Raw genomic sequence first — 15,001 nt, 5'->3', positions numbered from 1 at the left:
TGTTAAATGCACAATAACTCAACAGAACACAAGTGTGTGTCTTGCATGTCAAACATCTTCCGTTTTTTGCATGTGTCTTTATCCCTAGATTGCTGCCCATGCAAGACACATGCATGTTCATATTGATGTTCATATTTATAAAGGAATTAATTCACTGGCTGATAGAAGCAGAAGAAAGAGAAAGTGAACTTTTTAGATACTAGCCACATTCTAGAAAGACTGTCATTATCCTTAGGATTGTAATGAATGTGTGTTGGTTATTTTTTTATAATAAAAAGTCACCAAATGCTTGTGTGCTTTGCTCTCTAAAGTAATTTTCAGAAATATGCAATAAAAAGTAATCACACTATTTGCAAACATATTTGGTGAAAAGGAGCTGGGCTTTGAAAGGTATTGATTTGCTTGTTGCAGTTATCAGCTTGATTAATGTTAAGATTTTATGCAGTATATTTAATAATTACTCATGATTAGTGCAGTAATAATGCACTACACATATCTGCACATTTACTATTAACAATTAGTGGCTTATATTGTTGCATTTTATTTCTTCCTTATCAGAGATATAGTCATAAGTTAGAACTCATATAATTTTTAAAGAAATATTTATTGGAGTAGGCATTGGTCATAAATCTTTATAACTCCAGTATTCAGGGAGTAATAATGATTTCAGTGGGTTTATTTCGTGATCGTGAAATGCCGTTTAGATTTCTGCTGTACTGCAGCTTCTCCCAAGAGGTCGTACAGGAGGTGCAAGTTTCCACAACTTTCATGAGGCCAAGGAAAGACTCCCAGGCAAGATTCTAGATAGTGCATTCTCTGCAGAGAGGCTACAATTCATATATGAACAAACTGGAATGTAGTCAGATTAAATGACTTTGCAATGCTAGGTTGGCAAATGTTACAGTGCTGTTTGAAGAAATAGCAAGCACGGAATGGAGAAAGGAAATAGAAGAAGGGGAAAATGATAAATAATGATGAAGGCCCGGTGCAATGGCCTGTAAGTTGGTTCTGTGCTAAGGTTCAGTATTTATGATTGGCTAAATGTGATCTTGGGCGTGTAGGGACACAAAGCAATATCCATGTTTAAGGCCTGGATTTCAAAGTGCTGACTTCCATGATAACTCAAGAGTCCTTACTGAAAATTGACTGAAAATTAATTTGAAGTGTGAAGACCTGAGAAAATAAAGCCTTGAGAAACCTGAGCTGAACTCAAATGATCCTGTTTTTAGCAGGAGGTTGGAATAGAGACCTTCTGAGGTCCTTTCCAGCCTTTGTTAGTCTGTGCTGTGGGGAAAAATGTTCACTTTATCCATATATGGGTTTTAGGAGGAATTTAAGTAGTAAACAGGATAGTTTACTTACTTAGCCAGTCTGAATAAACAATTACTGTACTAATTTGTCTAGTGTTGTTAGTTACCCTCAAAAATTTGCACTGAAAGCATACAGATATAAAGGTATAAAAGGTTTGAAGAGTGAAAAAAAGCTGGTAAAACGTATCAAAACCAAGTGAATTTTGCAAGGCACATATAATTATTTTTACAGAGGTCTATATTTGCTTTATTGAAAAAGTGTCAAAATTTTTATAGTGTATCCAAAAAAAAAGTTAGAGGTAACTTGAACATAGCCCTGCTTATCTCTAAGATATAAGATCTCTAAGATGTAAAGTATATATCTAAGATCTTGAAGACTGGCGTTTTAATCTACTTGGCAAATGAATGTTGAGATGCCATGCATGCGATCTGTATTTACCAAAAAAAAAAAAAAAAAAAAAAAAGAAAGGTATATCTGTGAGAACAGAAGCAGCAACAAAGCAACCCTTGGGCTCTTGGAAAGGGAGCACCCACTTTTCTTTTCTTTCTGAGCAAACCTTTCTTCAGTAGCTTGGACAGTGACAGGGGAAAGAAACATTTCTCCTTTTGAGTGAGATGGTATCTCTGCTTTGGCATCCAGCACCACAGTCTCTGAGAGCATAGGAAAAAAATAATCGTAACATCTTTCATCTTTCTACTTGGCTGACTGAAGTGATTAACTTTATGAAGTTTAGTTTGGTTAAATTAGCTAAAATATAACTGCTAGGTTACTTCATTCCCAGTATAATTATATCAGATTCCCTCTTATCAGACTGTTCACATATTAATACAAGTGCTGGATAAAGATGTTTTGAATTACAGTAAGGTAGCTTCATTGGGCAAGTTGATGATCCATGATCTGTTGCCAGCTTGCAAACACATCAGAGTTTTAGAGCAGGCAACATCAGCTTGAACTGTCTGGAGACACAAAAACAACAGAGTAAGTCTTATATTGCAGCAAAACCAGAGATCTGAGTTGATGAAAGTATAATTTTCTTCTTTGTTTAGCCATTCTATGTGTTATTTAAAATTGAGTGTTCATGTCATGTTAAAAAGTATGTAATCACCTTAGTTACTCATAATTAATTACTGAGAGAAAATTGAGGAAGGAAGGAAGAATTGTGTTCCATATTATACCCTCTATTTTTATTGTAGATGTATTTTTACTTCTCTATCCTAGTTTTGCCTTTGGGGATTTTGGTTTGTTTATCTTTATCATCTTTTTTGTCCCTCATTTTTGCTTTTTGCTCTTCTCACTTTGTTAGTACTTTGATATTTTTCCCAATCTTGGCATTGTCTTTTTCCTTTTGCCAAGGTACTGCTTCCCATCTTCAAAATGTTCCCTTGTCCTATGACTGTCATTTACCATTGCTTCTTTCAATTCTTCATTTTCTCTGAATTTTTAAACTTATCCAGGAGATCCTTCTTTTCAGAGCTTACCATAGAATATTCAGCATGAGGTTATGGTTAAATTTTGCATTAAAAGAAAAAAATCACCTCCTTGATCTTCATGTGTTCCATGATGTTTTAATAGATCAGCTCTGTAGCAGTTTCTTTGGCCTCTTATTGCATCACTAATTGCTTTGCTACACATTACATCCATTATTAGGATGGACATAATGTCCATCATTACTTTCAGTGTGGTTTAGCCACCTTTATCCTTTCCTAGATTCCCTAGCTTATATGAATCAATATTTTCCCCAAGATATTTTCCATGGCCTATCCAACTGTTTCAAGGAACACATGAGTTTTACATTCGTGTCTTTACAAGTTTATTTGATTTACTGTATTATTGTCATTTAGTTCTGCCTAAGAGAGAGTTTATTTGAATTGTAGTCATGGGACCTTTTTGGTAATGAATAAACCCTTCATGTTTCTCATATATGTTTATTAGACTTCACCCCGGTTATCATGTACCGGTATTCATAAGCCACACAGGTTGGGTTTTTTTTAAACAGAGAAAAATTTAACTATTTTAGAATAAAGCTTATTGGATGGAATAGGAGAGGGAACAAATAAATTTCATTCCACATACATTCTCTTGCTCAGAAGACATATTACCTTAAATGATAATTCCTTTTTTTAAAAAATTGTACTCTTTCACATGTTGTACATTTCTTTAGGTTTCAGCATTTATTCAGTCTATTGCTTCAGAATATTTATTATGATCCTCCTAATGGTTCATTGGAAATATGCCACCATTAACTAATGGCCACCATTCCTTCTGCAAGTGTTTATTTCTGAACTAGACTGGCAGAGCTATCAGAATAATACCAGTTCATACAATACTAAGTTGAAAAACATAAGTAAAGTTTGAGTCATAACACCAAAAGATCCTTACTTCCTTTGAAAGTGCAGGGTTTAAATGCTTACTTTTGCTGAGTGTAGTGATTGAATTGCATGTTCAGTACCAGCCACATCAATCATGTTGTAATAAACTTCTTTTATGGAGTTACTGGTAGGTTTATTTATACTTCTGTAGAGCCTCAACTAAGAAAATGCTCACCTTTGTGAAATGGAAGGATAAGAAGGTGTCTTCCTCTTTGAAAATAAGAGTCACTATGTAATGACAGGGCCTTTGCCCTCCTGGGCAGAGTGAGATCTCAGCAGGAGCACAGGACTGTGGTACACTGTTCCATGTCAGACTCCAAATGGTCTAGTTCTTCCCTTGGCAATCTTCCTATGCTTAAAAGAAACAGTTTGTAGCATCCCTCTGTGTCTTTCTTGAGCCAACATTTAGCTTTCCAAGAGTGGATCTGCTTCACTGGGCAGTGCTTTCAGGCAGGTATCCTACTCAGGCCTCTTAAACAGGCTGATATACAGTGGGAGTGTGAAACACACACAATTCAGTAATTGTCCTTAGAAATTTATCTATGGGATTTTCACTTCCAGATGTAAGAAGATATTTTACTTCCCCATAAATTTCTACAAATATGCTGTGTAATTGCAGTATTTTAATATTCCAGCTACAGAAGTGTAGTGTCTAGACACCACCACATGTATTTCAGTCAGGCACAGAAGTATTGCTGTCCTATTTTCATTTCTTTGGCAGCTGACATTCTACTGCTCTGCAAATTCACAGAGCAATGATTTTAATAGAAAAGCAAAATACTACATTGCACTTAAGATGAGAACTGGTTATAAATAAAAATTACTATTACTTCCCCTGTTTCAATTGCTCTTAATTTGCTTGTGCCTCTTTAACCCTCTGAAACTTCTGTGAATAAATGAGATAACAAAGCAAAATTATAAGTCAATTATGCTGAATTTTTGCTTGGAAGGTTGACCATTGGAATGCAACGCTGTATGTTTTCCCCTCCATCCAAAAATATTTCTGAAATGAAACACTTGTTTCTGTCTCAATGAAGCCAGAAACTGAAAGTGGAAACTGAAGAATAAATGACAGAAATAAATGATGCCTTGTCATGTTCTGAAAAAGGCTAATGAAACCTTGCAGATGCCAAATCTGACTGAAACCAGTGGCCTGTGAATTGCAATGTTCAAGGGAAAAAGTCAAAGATAATCCAGATGTTCCCAAGCAGAACACTTTGCAATACTTTTTCTTTCATTTTCTATCTGTTTGTATGGACTAAAAAATTATGTAACTGAGATTTGGTTTAATACATTTTCTGAAGGTTATTATTTGACCTTCAAGATAATTTGTGTGCTTAGCACATTTTTTCTGTCTGTACTCATTACTTTAAAGGTGGTGTTTATCAGTTACATACTATTTTGAATCACAGATTGTTCATGTGATGGAAGTTTCTTAGAAAGCCTCTTTTGACAGACTTTTTATAGTCTTCCTGAAGCACCTCTCTTTTGGCAATGCTTGAAGTGAATCTTGACAGTCAAAAGGAGATTGTGCATAATTCTGGAACTGACTACTTTTTACCCTTTATTTTTGCTCATTATTTTTCTGCCTGATGAACTATTATAAGCAGGAAACTTGTGAATAAATCTTGATTTAAGTGTGCTTTAAAGAGCTAGTTGATATTTTGTTCATTGGTGGGTTTGAATTTGTTTTGCAGCTGAGCCCATATTTCATTGTTAATTTGCTAAGTCACCTACTTAGTGACAGCAAAATTAATAGTCATGTAAAAACATAAGCAAAAAGAAGCAAATGTGTATTTATGTGTTATAGATTACATAGCTATCATTCTCTTCAGAAAGAGGGAAAACAGGTATCCAGTTTGGTTTTTACTAGATCAGGAGCCTGTATGACAAAAAAAACCCCAACCAAAGCCAAAAAAGTGCATTACTACCCTTGACCTTTCCAGGTAATCAGAATCCTTCAGTCTGTTTAACTTTCAATTCAATATAAATTCCTCGTATGCTATTGGATTGAGTCCAGACTTCTGTAACTTTGTATAGCCTATGGAAAATTCCAGTTAAGAGGGAATATCAGATAACTCTGTTTCTGTAATTAAAAGATAGTAAAATACTTAAGCAAGAAGAATATTTTTGTTTCAGTAATGAGGCAGCAATGTCTTGTATTCTGCTTGGTTTTAACCAATTCTTTTCCCTCAGTAGATTTTGGTCTTGGTTTAAAGCAGCATAGCCTTGCTAGAATTAAGGTGCTTACACATTATTCAAATAGATATATAGCTTTGATAATTCTAGAAGAGAGGTTGTTGAAGTTGAATGTTAACACTTTTGAGTTAGAAATTTACAGAAGAAAAAGAGTCCTCAGAGAAAAGGGAGGGAGAAAAGGGAGAAAAGAGCTAGCAAGGACTCACTTACTAAACTTTAGCTTGAAAGAGGGAAAAGGAAAATACCAGCCGTACCAAAGGAAAATACCAGTGATGAGTAATGGGACAGTGTGCCAAAACTTGAGAAAATGAGTAATCATAGGATCCCTCAATCTGCTTCATGAGATGTTGGCTACAAAGTACAACACCTGAAATGTTTCTAGACTAGTGCACACAGCAGAAGGAACAAACAGGAGCTCGAAGCTTTGGCCCAGTCCTAGAGATTTGATGTCGCTGGCATAATTGAAACCTGGGGGGGATGAGTCCTCTGACTGGAGTGCTCTGTTGGATGGTTACAGGCTCTTAAGGAGGAATAGGCAAGTAGGAAGAGATGGGAATTGGGGTGGCATTGTATGTAATGGAAAGGATAGAATATTTGGAGCTCGCAGTTGGCAATGGCACGCTTGAGAGCTTCTAGATAAGAATCAAGGGACAAACAAATAATGCAGATGTCACCTTGGGAGTCTCTTGTATGCCTCCTAGCCAGGACAGAGGTCTGCAGGCTGAGGGGAGACATCAATGCAGCCTTCAGCATTGGTTCAAGGGGTTGGGAAGGGGCAAGTACCGATCTCTTCACTCTCATGACAAGTGGCAGGACCAGAGAAAATTATATGAAGCTGAGTCAGGGGAGGTTTAAGTTGGATATCAGAAAAAGGTTTTTCGCCCAGAGGGTGATTGAGCAATGCAACAGGCTCCCCAGGGAACTGGTCACAGCAGCAAGCCTGACAGAGTTCAAGAAGCATCTGGACAATACTTTCAGGCATGTGGTGTGATTCCTGGGGATGTCCTGTGTAGGGCCAGGAGTTGGACTCAATGATCCTGATGGGTCCCTTCCAACTTGGTATTCTATGATTATATATAGTTAGAGTACTATGATTTAGCATTAGTTTCTTCTCTTGCCCAAGAAAGCTTTATGTAATTGTGCTGAGTCCTAAGAAATGAAAGATGCTGTAAGTAGCTACTACCTTTTCCAGTTGTCTCATATGGTGTGATTTGGTATGTACAGTCTTAAGATACAGTTTATGCCTTGTTGTATGTATAGGCATGGGAATGCAACGCTTGCAGGTCTTCTTCTTAAAAAGACTTAAGGGAGATTGGTGCCTGATACTTTCAAGACTTGCAGAATTCTTGGCATATTGAGGATGTTCAATTGCCTTTGGAGTCCCCTAGATCTACTCAATTGTCAGACAATTGCATTAGGCCTGGAGCTATTTTGCTGCAGTCCCATGTTTCTGATACAGCTTCCAGTTTTGCTGTAAATCCTGTGTTCTTTCTGATCTTGTGGTCTCTTGAGCCAATTGCTGCTGTGGCTCCCAACCATGGAGGCTCCATGTAACAGCATTCAAATTGGTGACATCTTTCCACTGACCTAAAAAGCAATTTCAAAGGCCTGTCTCTATATACAGGGAAGATTCTGTACTGAGTCTCCACTTCTGCAAGTTTCTACAGTTTCTTTCTTAACTTCACAGAGCTGATAACAATGCTTCCTGCTGAGTGGACTTTGGTGAAATATATTAATAATTGGTGAAATATATTAAAAATTCACCAAATTAATAATTTGGTGAAATATATTAATCTCAAGTCAGTTGAACCTCAGTGGACTTTAGTAGGAGACAGATGAATAGGAGAGTGTTTAGGGTCTGAATTTTTCTTTCAGATCAGTGAACACCTCTTATTAATTTGAATGGGCCACAAACCAAGTGTATCAGGAAATCTTCTAAGCCCTTTTGAGAATTACCTGGTTATTTTTCGAGGATTACCCAAGGTGCAGAGTCCTGCTCTGGAGCAGCAGGACTTTTAACTTGTGTGAGAATTTATATGGTATTAATTATTGTCAGTTATTAATGTATTTTAATAAAAATAATTATTTTTCTTTTGTAAGGAATTATTATTATTATATATGGTTGAATTTGTCCTTTGGCTGTTTCACTTAGTGTTTTGAAATATGCCTGAAAAGTGTATTTTTATGTAAAAACTAGCTGTGTATAAACCTAGGAAAATGTCAACAGAACTGTAGTCTCTTCAGTTGGCTGGAAGAATAGTTCACAAGATGCTTATGAGGGGTAGTGATTGTCAGAGCCTGTACATGGTGACAGGTGTTGGTTGTTCATGTGCTAATTTCTCATTAGAAACAATGTGGTGGGTTGATCAGTTACAGTTTGGTAATTGGAGGCACTATCGTGATTTCTGTTGGCAAAATATATATGTTTACTGAAGTACTTTAAAAATAGTAGATGTGTTTTCAGTTTTTTTAATTTTATCATAAATGGAAATATTTATTTTCTCATTACCAACAAATAGCTATTGTCCATGATCTGTAATTAGGTTCACAGTTTAACCTGTGAAGGATGAGTGGTGCTCACTGGACTGTATCATTTGCCTTACTGTGGTAAAATGACCAATTTTGTCTCACCAGCTGTGACTTTGGAGGCAGTGACTTTGGAGGCAGTTTGAATGATGGGAATACATAAAGCTGTATAGATTAAAATATTTCCAGCATACAGCTGTGTGTGTATCAGTCAGAATTCAGCAGCAGTTCTTGCTTGATGAGCTTGCTAATGTCTTCTTGTCCTTAGAAGGAGCACTGTTCCCCTGTATGGGCATCTTGTACAGTCTCAACCATGCATTCTTTGCTGAAGCAAAACTCCCAGTGAAAAACAGCATTAGTGTGACCGTGGAAAGCACTGAATGCAAGATAGAAAAAAACTACTCGCAAGGGCAGCGCATTTGCGGAAGGAAATAGAGCATGTAGTTCTGTGACTAATTAGGAATTACAGAAAGAACTAAAGGAAAATAGATGAAGTTGGGAAATAAATGGTTGATTACTCATCTTGCATCAAAAGAGGACATTTTCAAAAAGCAAACCCAATTATAGCCGTTTTTCCCAATAATATTTCTATCTACTTCTCACAATTTCTATCAAATATAATAGAAAATAAGACTGCATTGTGCTTCAGCTTCTTGTACATGTGGCAAAGATGATTGGAAGATTGCATGCAGAGTGTTCTAATTTTATAATAAAAAAGTAGATTCAGTTATGTCAGAAAGTTAACAAGAGGTAGGTTTTTAGTTTTTCTATTAATGTGTTTTGAGTGCTGCAGAAATAGTCAGGTGTTAGTGAAATGCAATGATGTTGGCTGGTGCAAGTACACAAAAGCCACAAAACTCCATATAATGGAATTAACACAGAATGGAATCCAAAATGGCCCTAGTTTGATCCTTGAGCTGAAGTGGTCAGGCAAATGTTTCTCTGTGGTTTAGCATCTGATGATGCATGTGAGTTGTTTTACCTTTTCTCTTTAATGCGATATGACTCAGGATATGAATTACAGGTATCTTCATGGATTATTAATTTCAAGCTGCGAAAGACCAGGTGTACTTATGAAAAAAGTTTAGAGTTACCTTTGCATTTCTGCCTTTTCCTATTACCCTAGAACTTAGAGTCTTTACTGCAGAAGTGCCCCTCCAGAGGTGCCATGGAAGCAGTGGTGTTTTCTGCTATCACCACAAAACAGTTTCTAGTGTCTTAGGCAAAGTGAAAGTAGGAAGCTGATGCTCTTATTCCTCTTTCTGGAAATCATTTATTCACATGATGCCAGAAAAGGATGGACTGATTTTTTATTTTGTAGCTGAGGTAATGTTTTTCACCAAGGGAAACCAATGTAATTTACAGATGCTAATGAATTAAGGTTCTGCTTTTGTTTATCAGCTCAATTTTGCAGATGGGGTACCTGAAATATCAATTTATAGTTGTCTAAGTACAGAGGTGAACGATTTTGCTACAAAAGCCCTAAGAAAAACCATAGTATCTTCTACCAACAAATACAAAGTATCAAGTTCAGGATAACATCTGTAGTTACTACTTCCTTGGTTGTGTTGATTTGTGTCAGCCAAAGAGAGTAGCTATCAGTGAGAGCTTAGTTGTTTAGGAATTTGTTAGATAAAACATGTTCTGTATGGTTGAAAAGATGGCTTTCTCCATTAATCATTAACCTGCAAATGACAAACTATTTCCTGAATGGCATGTGCTCTGCTGGTCTGTTCTTCCATGATGAAATCCCACCTGTTTCCATCATGACATCTGCAACTAATGTAAAGTATCTCTGCATCTTTTTTCAGAAAGTTCCTGGTGAGATTGTTAACAAAGCCTCCAAACCATATGCTTTTTGTCAGCACCATTGTTACCATCTGGAAAACCTTTTGGAACATTGTGAATAGAAAAGACAAAACTGCATATTTCATTAATAGTAATTGAGCTTTTGAAAAAGCAAATTACTTTGCAATGAAATTCAAAACTTCAATGTAAATATTCAGTAGGCAGTGCTAGTATAATTCTAAAAGGAAATATGCTGTACTTCCCAGCATAATAGAAGCTGGTTGTTCATCAGAATCCAAAATGTCTGATAGAGTACCACTCCTGCAATATAAAGACTGAAACATACACTAACCCCAGCTGGCTGTTTCTTAAAGCTATTTGCAGTGGTCACATATGTGGGATTTCTGGACTGGTAACCATTTTTATTATAGACAAAGATATTTTTAAAGTTTATCTTCCTCTAATACAGGATTTGTTTTTCCTAGAAGCATACCTAGAAATAGTCTTCTTTTTTTTTTTTTTTAATGCTTGTAAAAAAATCAGGTTCTGTAATGTGCATAAACATATGAGCCTGGTAAAGGGGAGACAAGCATGAAAGGTTATTGTCATTGAAAATAACCAATCATATCTTTTTTTCTTTAATAATAATTTGCTAAGTAATACACATCTCAAACATTCTGGATTTCTTCACTTCATGTAGTAAAGTGTATTCCCTTAGTCTTCTGAAGCAAAAGAGAAAGGTAATAACGTAGTAATTTCAGCAAACTTGTCATCCTGCAGTGTAATTTGTTGGCTGAATTTGTTTTGAAAAAATGCAGATGAACAAAATGGTCCATCTATTACAAAGCCACATTGCAATTTTTTTCAAACCAATTTGCTTGCATTTTTTAGAGTAATTGTTCAATGGAACTCATTCTTCAATGAATATGCATGAAAAACTTGTGACTATTGAGCAAATCAGCACTAATTTATGTTGCTTATGCCATTTTCTTTTTTGTTTTGTGAGATGTTTCCAAGCAGTGTTATTCTGTGGAATGTGGCCACAGTATAAATGGTGTGGTTTGTGATATAATCCACAATATTATTGTGTGTTTCTATTGTAGAGGAAGTCTTACTGTGATTGTTTTTCCCTGCCAGATCAGTAATATGGGACCCTCAAATGCAGCAAAAGATAAATCATTAAGTTTTCATAAAACACCTCTTAAATCTTTAGTCTTAAAAAAGTTAAATTAGGCTTCAGTACTTAGCAAATTTTAAGGTGCAGAGGAAACCTCTGGAGGAATATAATATAATATAATATAATATAATATAATATAATATAATATAATATAATATAATATAATATAATATAATATAATATAATATAATATAATATAATATAATATAATATAATATAATATAATATATATAATATAATATAATATATAATAATCAGTTCCTGCTGTAAAGTGGTCCTCCTAAGTTTGAGCCTCTTAAAATTTTGTTCACTTAATATGACCTATAGGTCTTGCTTTGTATGTTTATGTAATTAAATTGTAACAGTAAAAATCAGGAGGGAAAGGAATTCTATGTCGACTACCGTGGAATGTACCAGAGTTGAAAAATTATTTTTACAAAGGCTGTCTTACTATTTAATATAAAAATACTGTCTGCTAGATGTCTGTTTAAAAATAGCATCTATTTTTAACAGTTTTAGAGTTTACAGTGTCATCCAAACTGAATATAGATTGAAACCCAGACTAAAAATCCTACAGGTTGTTCTTATCCATACTTTAAAAGTTTTGATCAGAATAAGTGATCTTGGGCAAAGGGTTAAAGTAGTTTGCTGGCTAGGTTAATATTGCATTTTCAGTCAGGCTGAATTGAAAGGAACATGTTGGGAAGTACACTGTGAGATGTACTGACTACCAGCTTCAAAGGTATTGACATAAAAGCAGAACAACAAAAGAGAGCTGCCAGTGAATAAGCAACAGCAAGAAAAAACAACCAGGCATCTCAAGGCATCACATAGACAATTTAACTGTTACTTTCTCAAGAATCATTTTCTCCCTGGTGGAACCAGGAGCATCTTTGATCTGTGAGATAACATTAACATTTTAAAACTCAAATCTTTGTTTTTCAGAAACCCTCCACCTACCTTGCTACATCCTGAGAAATGGTGCAGAGGATTCAATCATTTCATTTCACAGTGAGTTTTTTTTTCCTTTTAAAAACAGCTATTCAGCAAGACATATGTCTGCCAGTTTGAGAATTTTCTTATGGAGTTAATGCTTTTGCATGTTTTTGACTACAGTTTTCTTTTCATAGATTCTGGACCATGCTTCACTTTTCGAAAGCTTTACGGCACAGTTTGATCTTCTTATGTAATTTTCTTCATTTGAGTGTCTCTTGATTTTGATGGACCTGGAACAGTTTTATAAAATATACCTGATTTCCATTGAAATTTTGTGTTGAGGAGAAAATAGGATTAGTGAAAATGACTGCTGGTCAATTTAAAATAAGAATTTGAAAGATAAGAAAGAAAATAATTGCCCTTTTTCCACTTTAGTAAGGTTCAGTAGGTTGTATATATATATATATATATATATTGGTGCTATATATATTTATTTGAGCACCAATAATATGGAGAGCATGATGAATGCAGCTATCATCAAATTAAAATATGCTTTTGCTTTACTTCTTTTTACAGTGACACTAGGAAATGATAGTTTAGTAGTTGGTAGCATTGTATTCAAAAATCTTACTGCAAGTTTTATGAGTGATTTTTAGTATTCTTCAGTATTTCATTGGAACCAATTGCAGCTGAAATTGTGTAATGTGGGGAATTCTATTATAACATCACTTATCAGAACTGACTTTTCAAGATAGGTTTGTAAATATGCACATCTGCATTTTGAATCTGTTCTGTTCCTTGGTGTATCAAATTACTTGTAGAGCAAAATATCCCTACCTGATAAATTTTTCAACTAGTTGTGTAGTAATGTCTTTCCATTTTAGAAGTTGAAAATAAAAATGTAAATTCAATTAGTAATCTGTGAAAAATACTGTTATTTACTATGCTGATCTTTAACCAGACAGGAAGGTGAGAAACAGTGTAATGTTTGATCTACAGAGGAAGGACCTTATTATTATTGCTGCAATGTAACTCAATCTCTTCAGTGTAGGTAGCAGAAGTACATCCTCTAGAGCAGGTTGATCCAAGCTCTGATTCTCCATAATGCATGTCCTTGTTTACACAGCAGGGTACATTGGGATCTATGGCAGATTGATGTTTAAGTACAAGGGTCATCAAGTGGTGGATTAATTTGATTCTGTTATGAAAAAACATTGGTTGCATTGTATTTAAAGGCTGTAGTCTACATTCTGGGGGACCGGCACTAATGGATTATATTCCACTTGCGCTTTAGAAAGTCACTGCACCTGGTAAATAAGATTACATTCCTGTGTCAGGAACATTGTGCATTAACCTTCAGCATTGTTATATAAGTTTTTCTTTCTTGGTGTCTTCCCTTTTAGAAGTCCTTGCTGAGCTTTAGGACAATACAAAAAACTCAGTGAAACATTTCTTAGCATTTGTTCAGTCATTTAGTTCAACATGCACTGTTCATAAAACAAGTCAGATGTTAATACTTTATGGCTAAACTTGTTTTTAATCTTGTCCTTTGAGTTTTTTATATATTGAAATTGTATCTTCTTAATCATATAGATTATTATTTACTTTTGCTTAATTACTTCCTCATCATCAACTTTTGCAGGTTCTCAAGCCTTGCTTTTAATTTTTGCAGCGGTGTGCGCAATGAAATAAGGAAATATGCTCATACACAGTTCTCTTAACATGGAGAAATGCAATAATTGTAATAAATACCCAATGTTATAGCTGCCTTTAAGAGAATACTGAAATTGCATTCTCTCTGACATTGTTCTATTCTTGGGCATGTGTTAGTAAAGTTGTTACAATACAGAGGTTACAAGATGTTTTTATGGGGGCTTAGATTTACATTAGTGGATTTTCTAGAAAAATTTAGATAATGAAGCATTGGATCATACAACTGCAAACCTTTTAGCCATTACTGATAATTGGCTCAATTATAAGCATTAGTTATGCATTTGTTGATGCCTGCCTTGTGACAGCCTAGTTATGATAAATTAAAAGCAGTGATTGTATAAATTCCATACTGCCTTTTATCCATATGTTAGGACCTTGCCTGATGTTTCTGTCACCCTTGTGATGAGTGGTTAGCTTTTGAATAATTTCATTATCTACCTCCTTCTTGATGCTAACATCATTTGCATAACAAGCTTATCTGTTCAAGTTGCAGGCCAGACCTGTGTACTGACCAAAACTGAGCATGTAGCTTTGGCTAAGCTTTTGATTTCAGTTTGGTTTATGAAATAATTTTGTTTATGCCAAGATTGTGAAACGTGGTCACTGTAGTTTTTTTCCACCCCATTTTGCAATTCCTTGAAATGCCATTGTCTCAAGAGGCATGTTTTTATAAGTGGTCTCTAACATACTACAGTGATTTACAACAGTCCTGAGCTGGAAGTTTCATTGTTGGTAAATCTTTAAGCTGCTAAAATAGTGATCATATATTTTTCAGGAATGAAGTCTATATTTTTAACTATGATACTATTACCCCAAGAGATGAAGATTTTGCAGCAGCATTTTAGTCAGATGCAATGTTTACAAAATCTGAACTGACAGTGTCAGGATGTTTTTTTGCTTGGTGAATCTATGTTTCCATTCCCAGCTCTGTTGACCTTGACTTGAGATGAAGACTGTAATGTGTTATTCCCATAAGAATTTT

At 35.2% G+C, this 15,001-nt stretch overlaps 1 protein-coding gene across 12 annotated transcripts in view; it reads left to right on the top strand.

The window, feature by feature from the left end:
• MYO3B (myosin IIIB) overlaps positions 1-15,001 on the top strand; it is a 226,599-nt gene that overhangs the window by 49,660 nt on the left and 161,938 nt on the right. For 11 of the 12 annotated variants that reach the window (XM_053981864.1, XM_053981863.1, XM_053981862.1 and 8 more), the window contains one exon: positions 12,316-12,381. In XM_053981864.1, the coding sequence (XP_053837839.1) occupies positions 12,316-12,381 (66 nt within the window). Of the gene's footprint in view, positions 1-12,315; positions 12,382-12,500; positions 12,624-15,001 lie in introns of those variants that run through there. The other variant, XM_053981873.1, reaches the window with a different exon arrangement.

This window comes from Vidua macroura, chromosome 7, assembly GCF_024509145.1.
Source record: "Vidua macroura isolate BioBank_ID:100142 chromosome 7, ASM2450914v1, whole genome shotgun sequence".
NCBI lineage: Eukaryota > Metazoa > Chordata > Aves > Passeriformes > Viduidae > Vidua > Vidua macroura.
The sequence above is the reverse complement of the archived record's forward strand: the minus strand, read 5'-3'. Positions and strand labels throughout refer to the sequence as shown.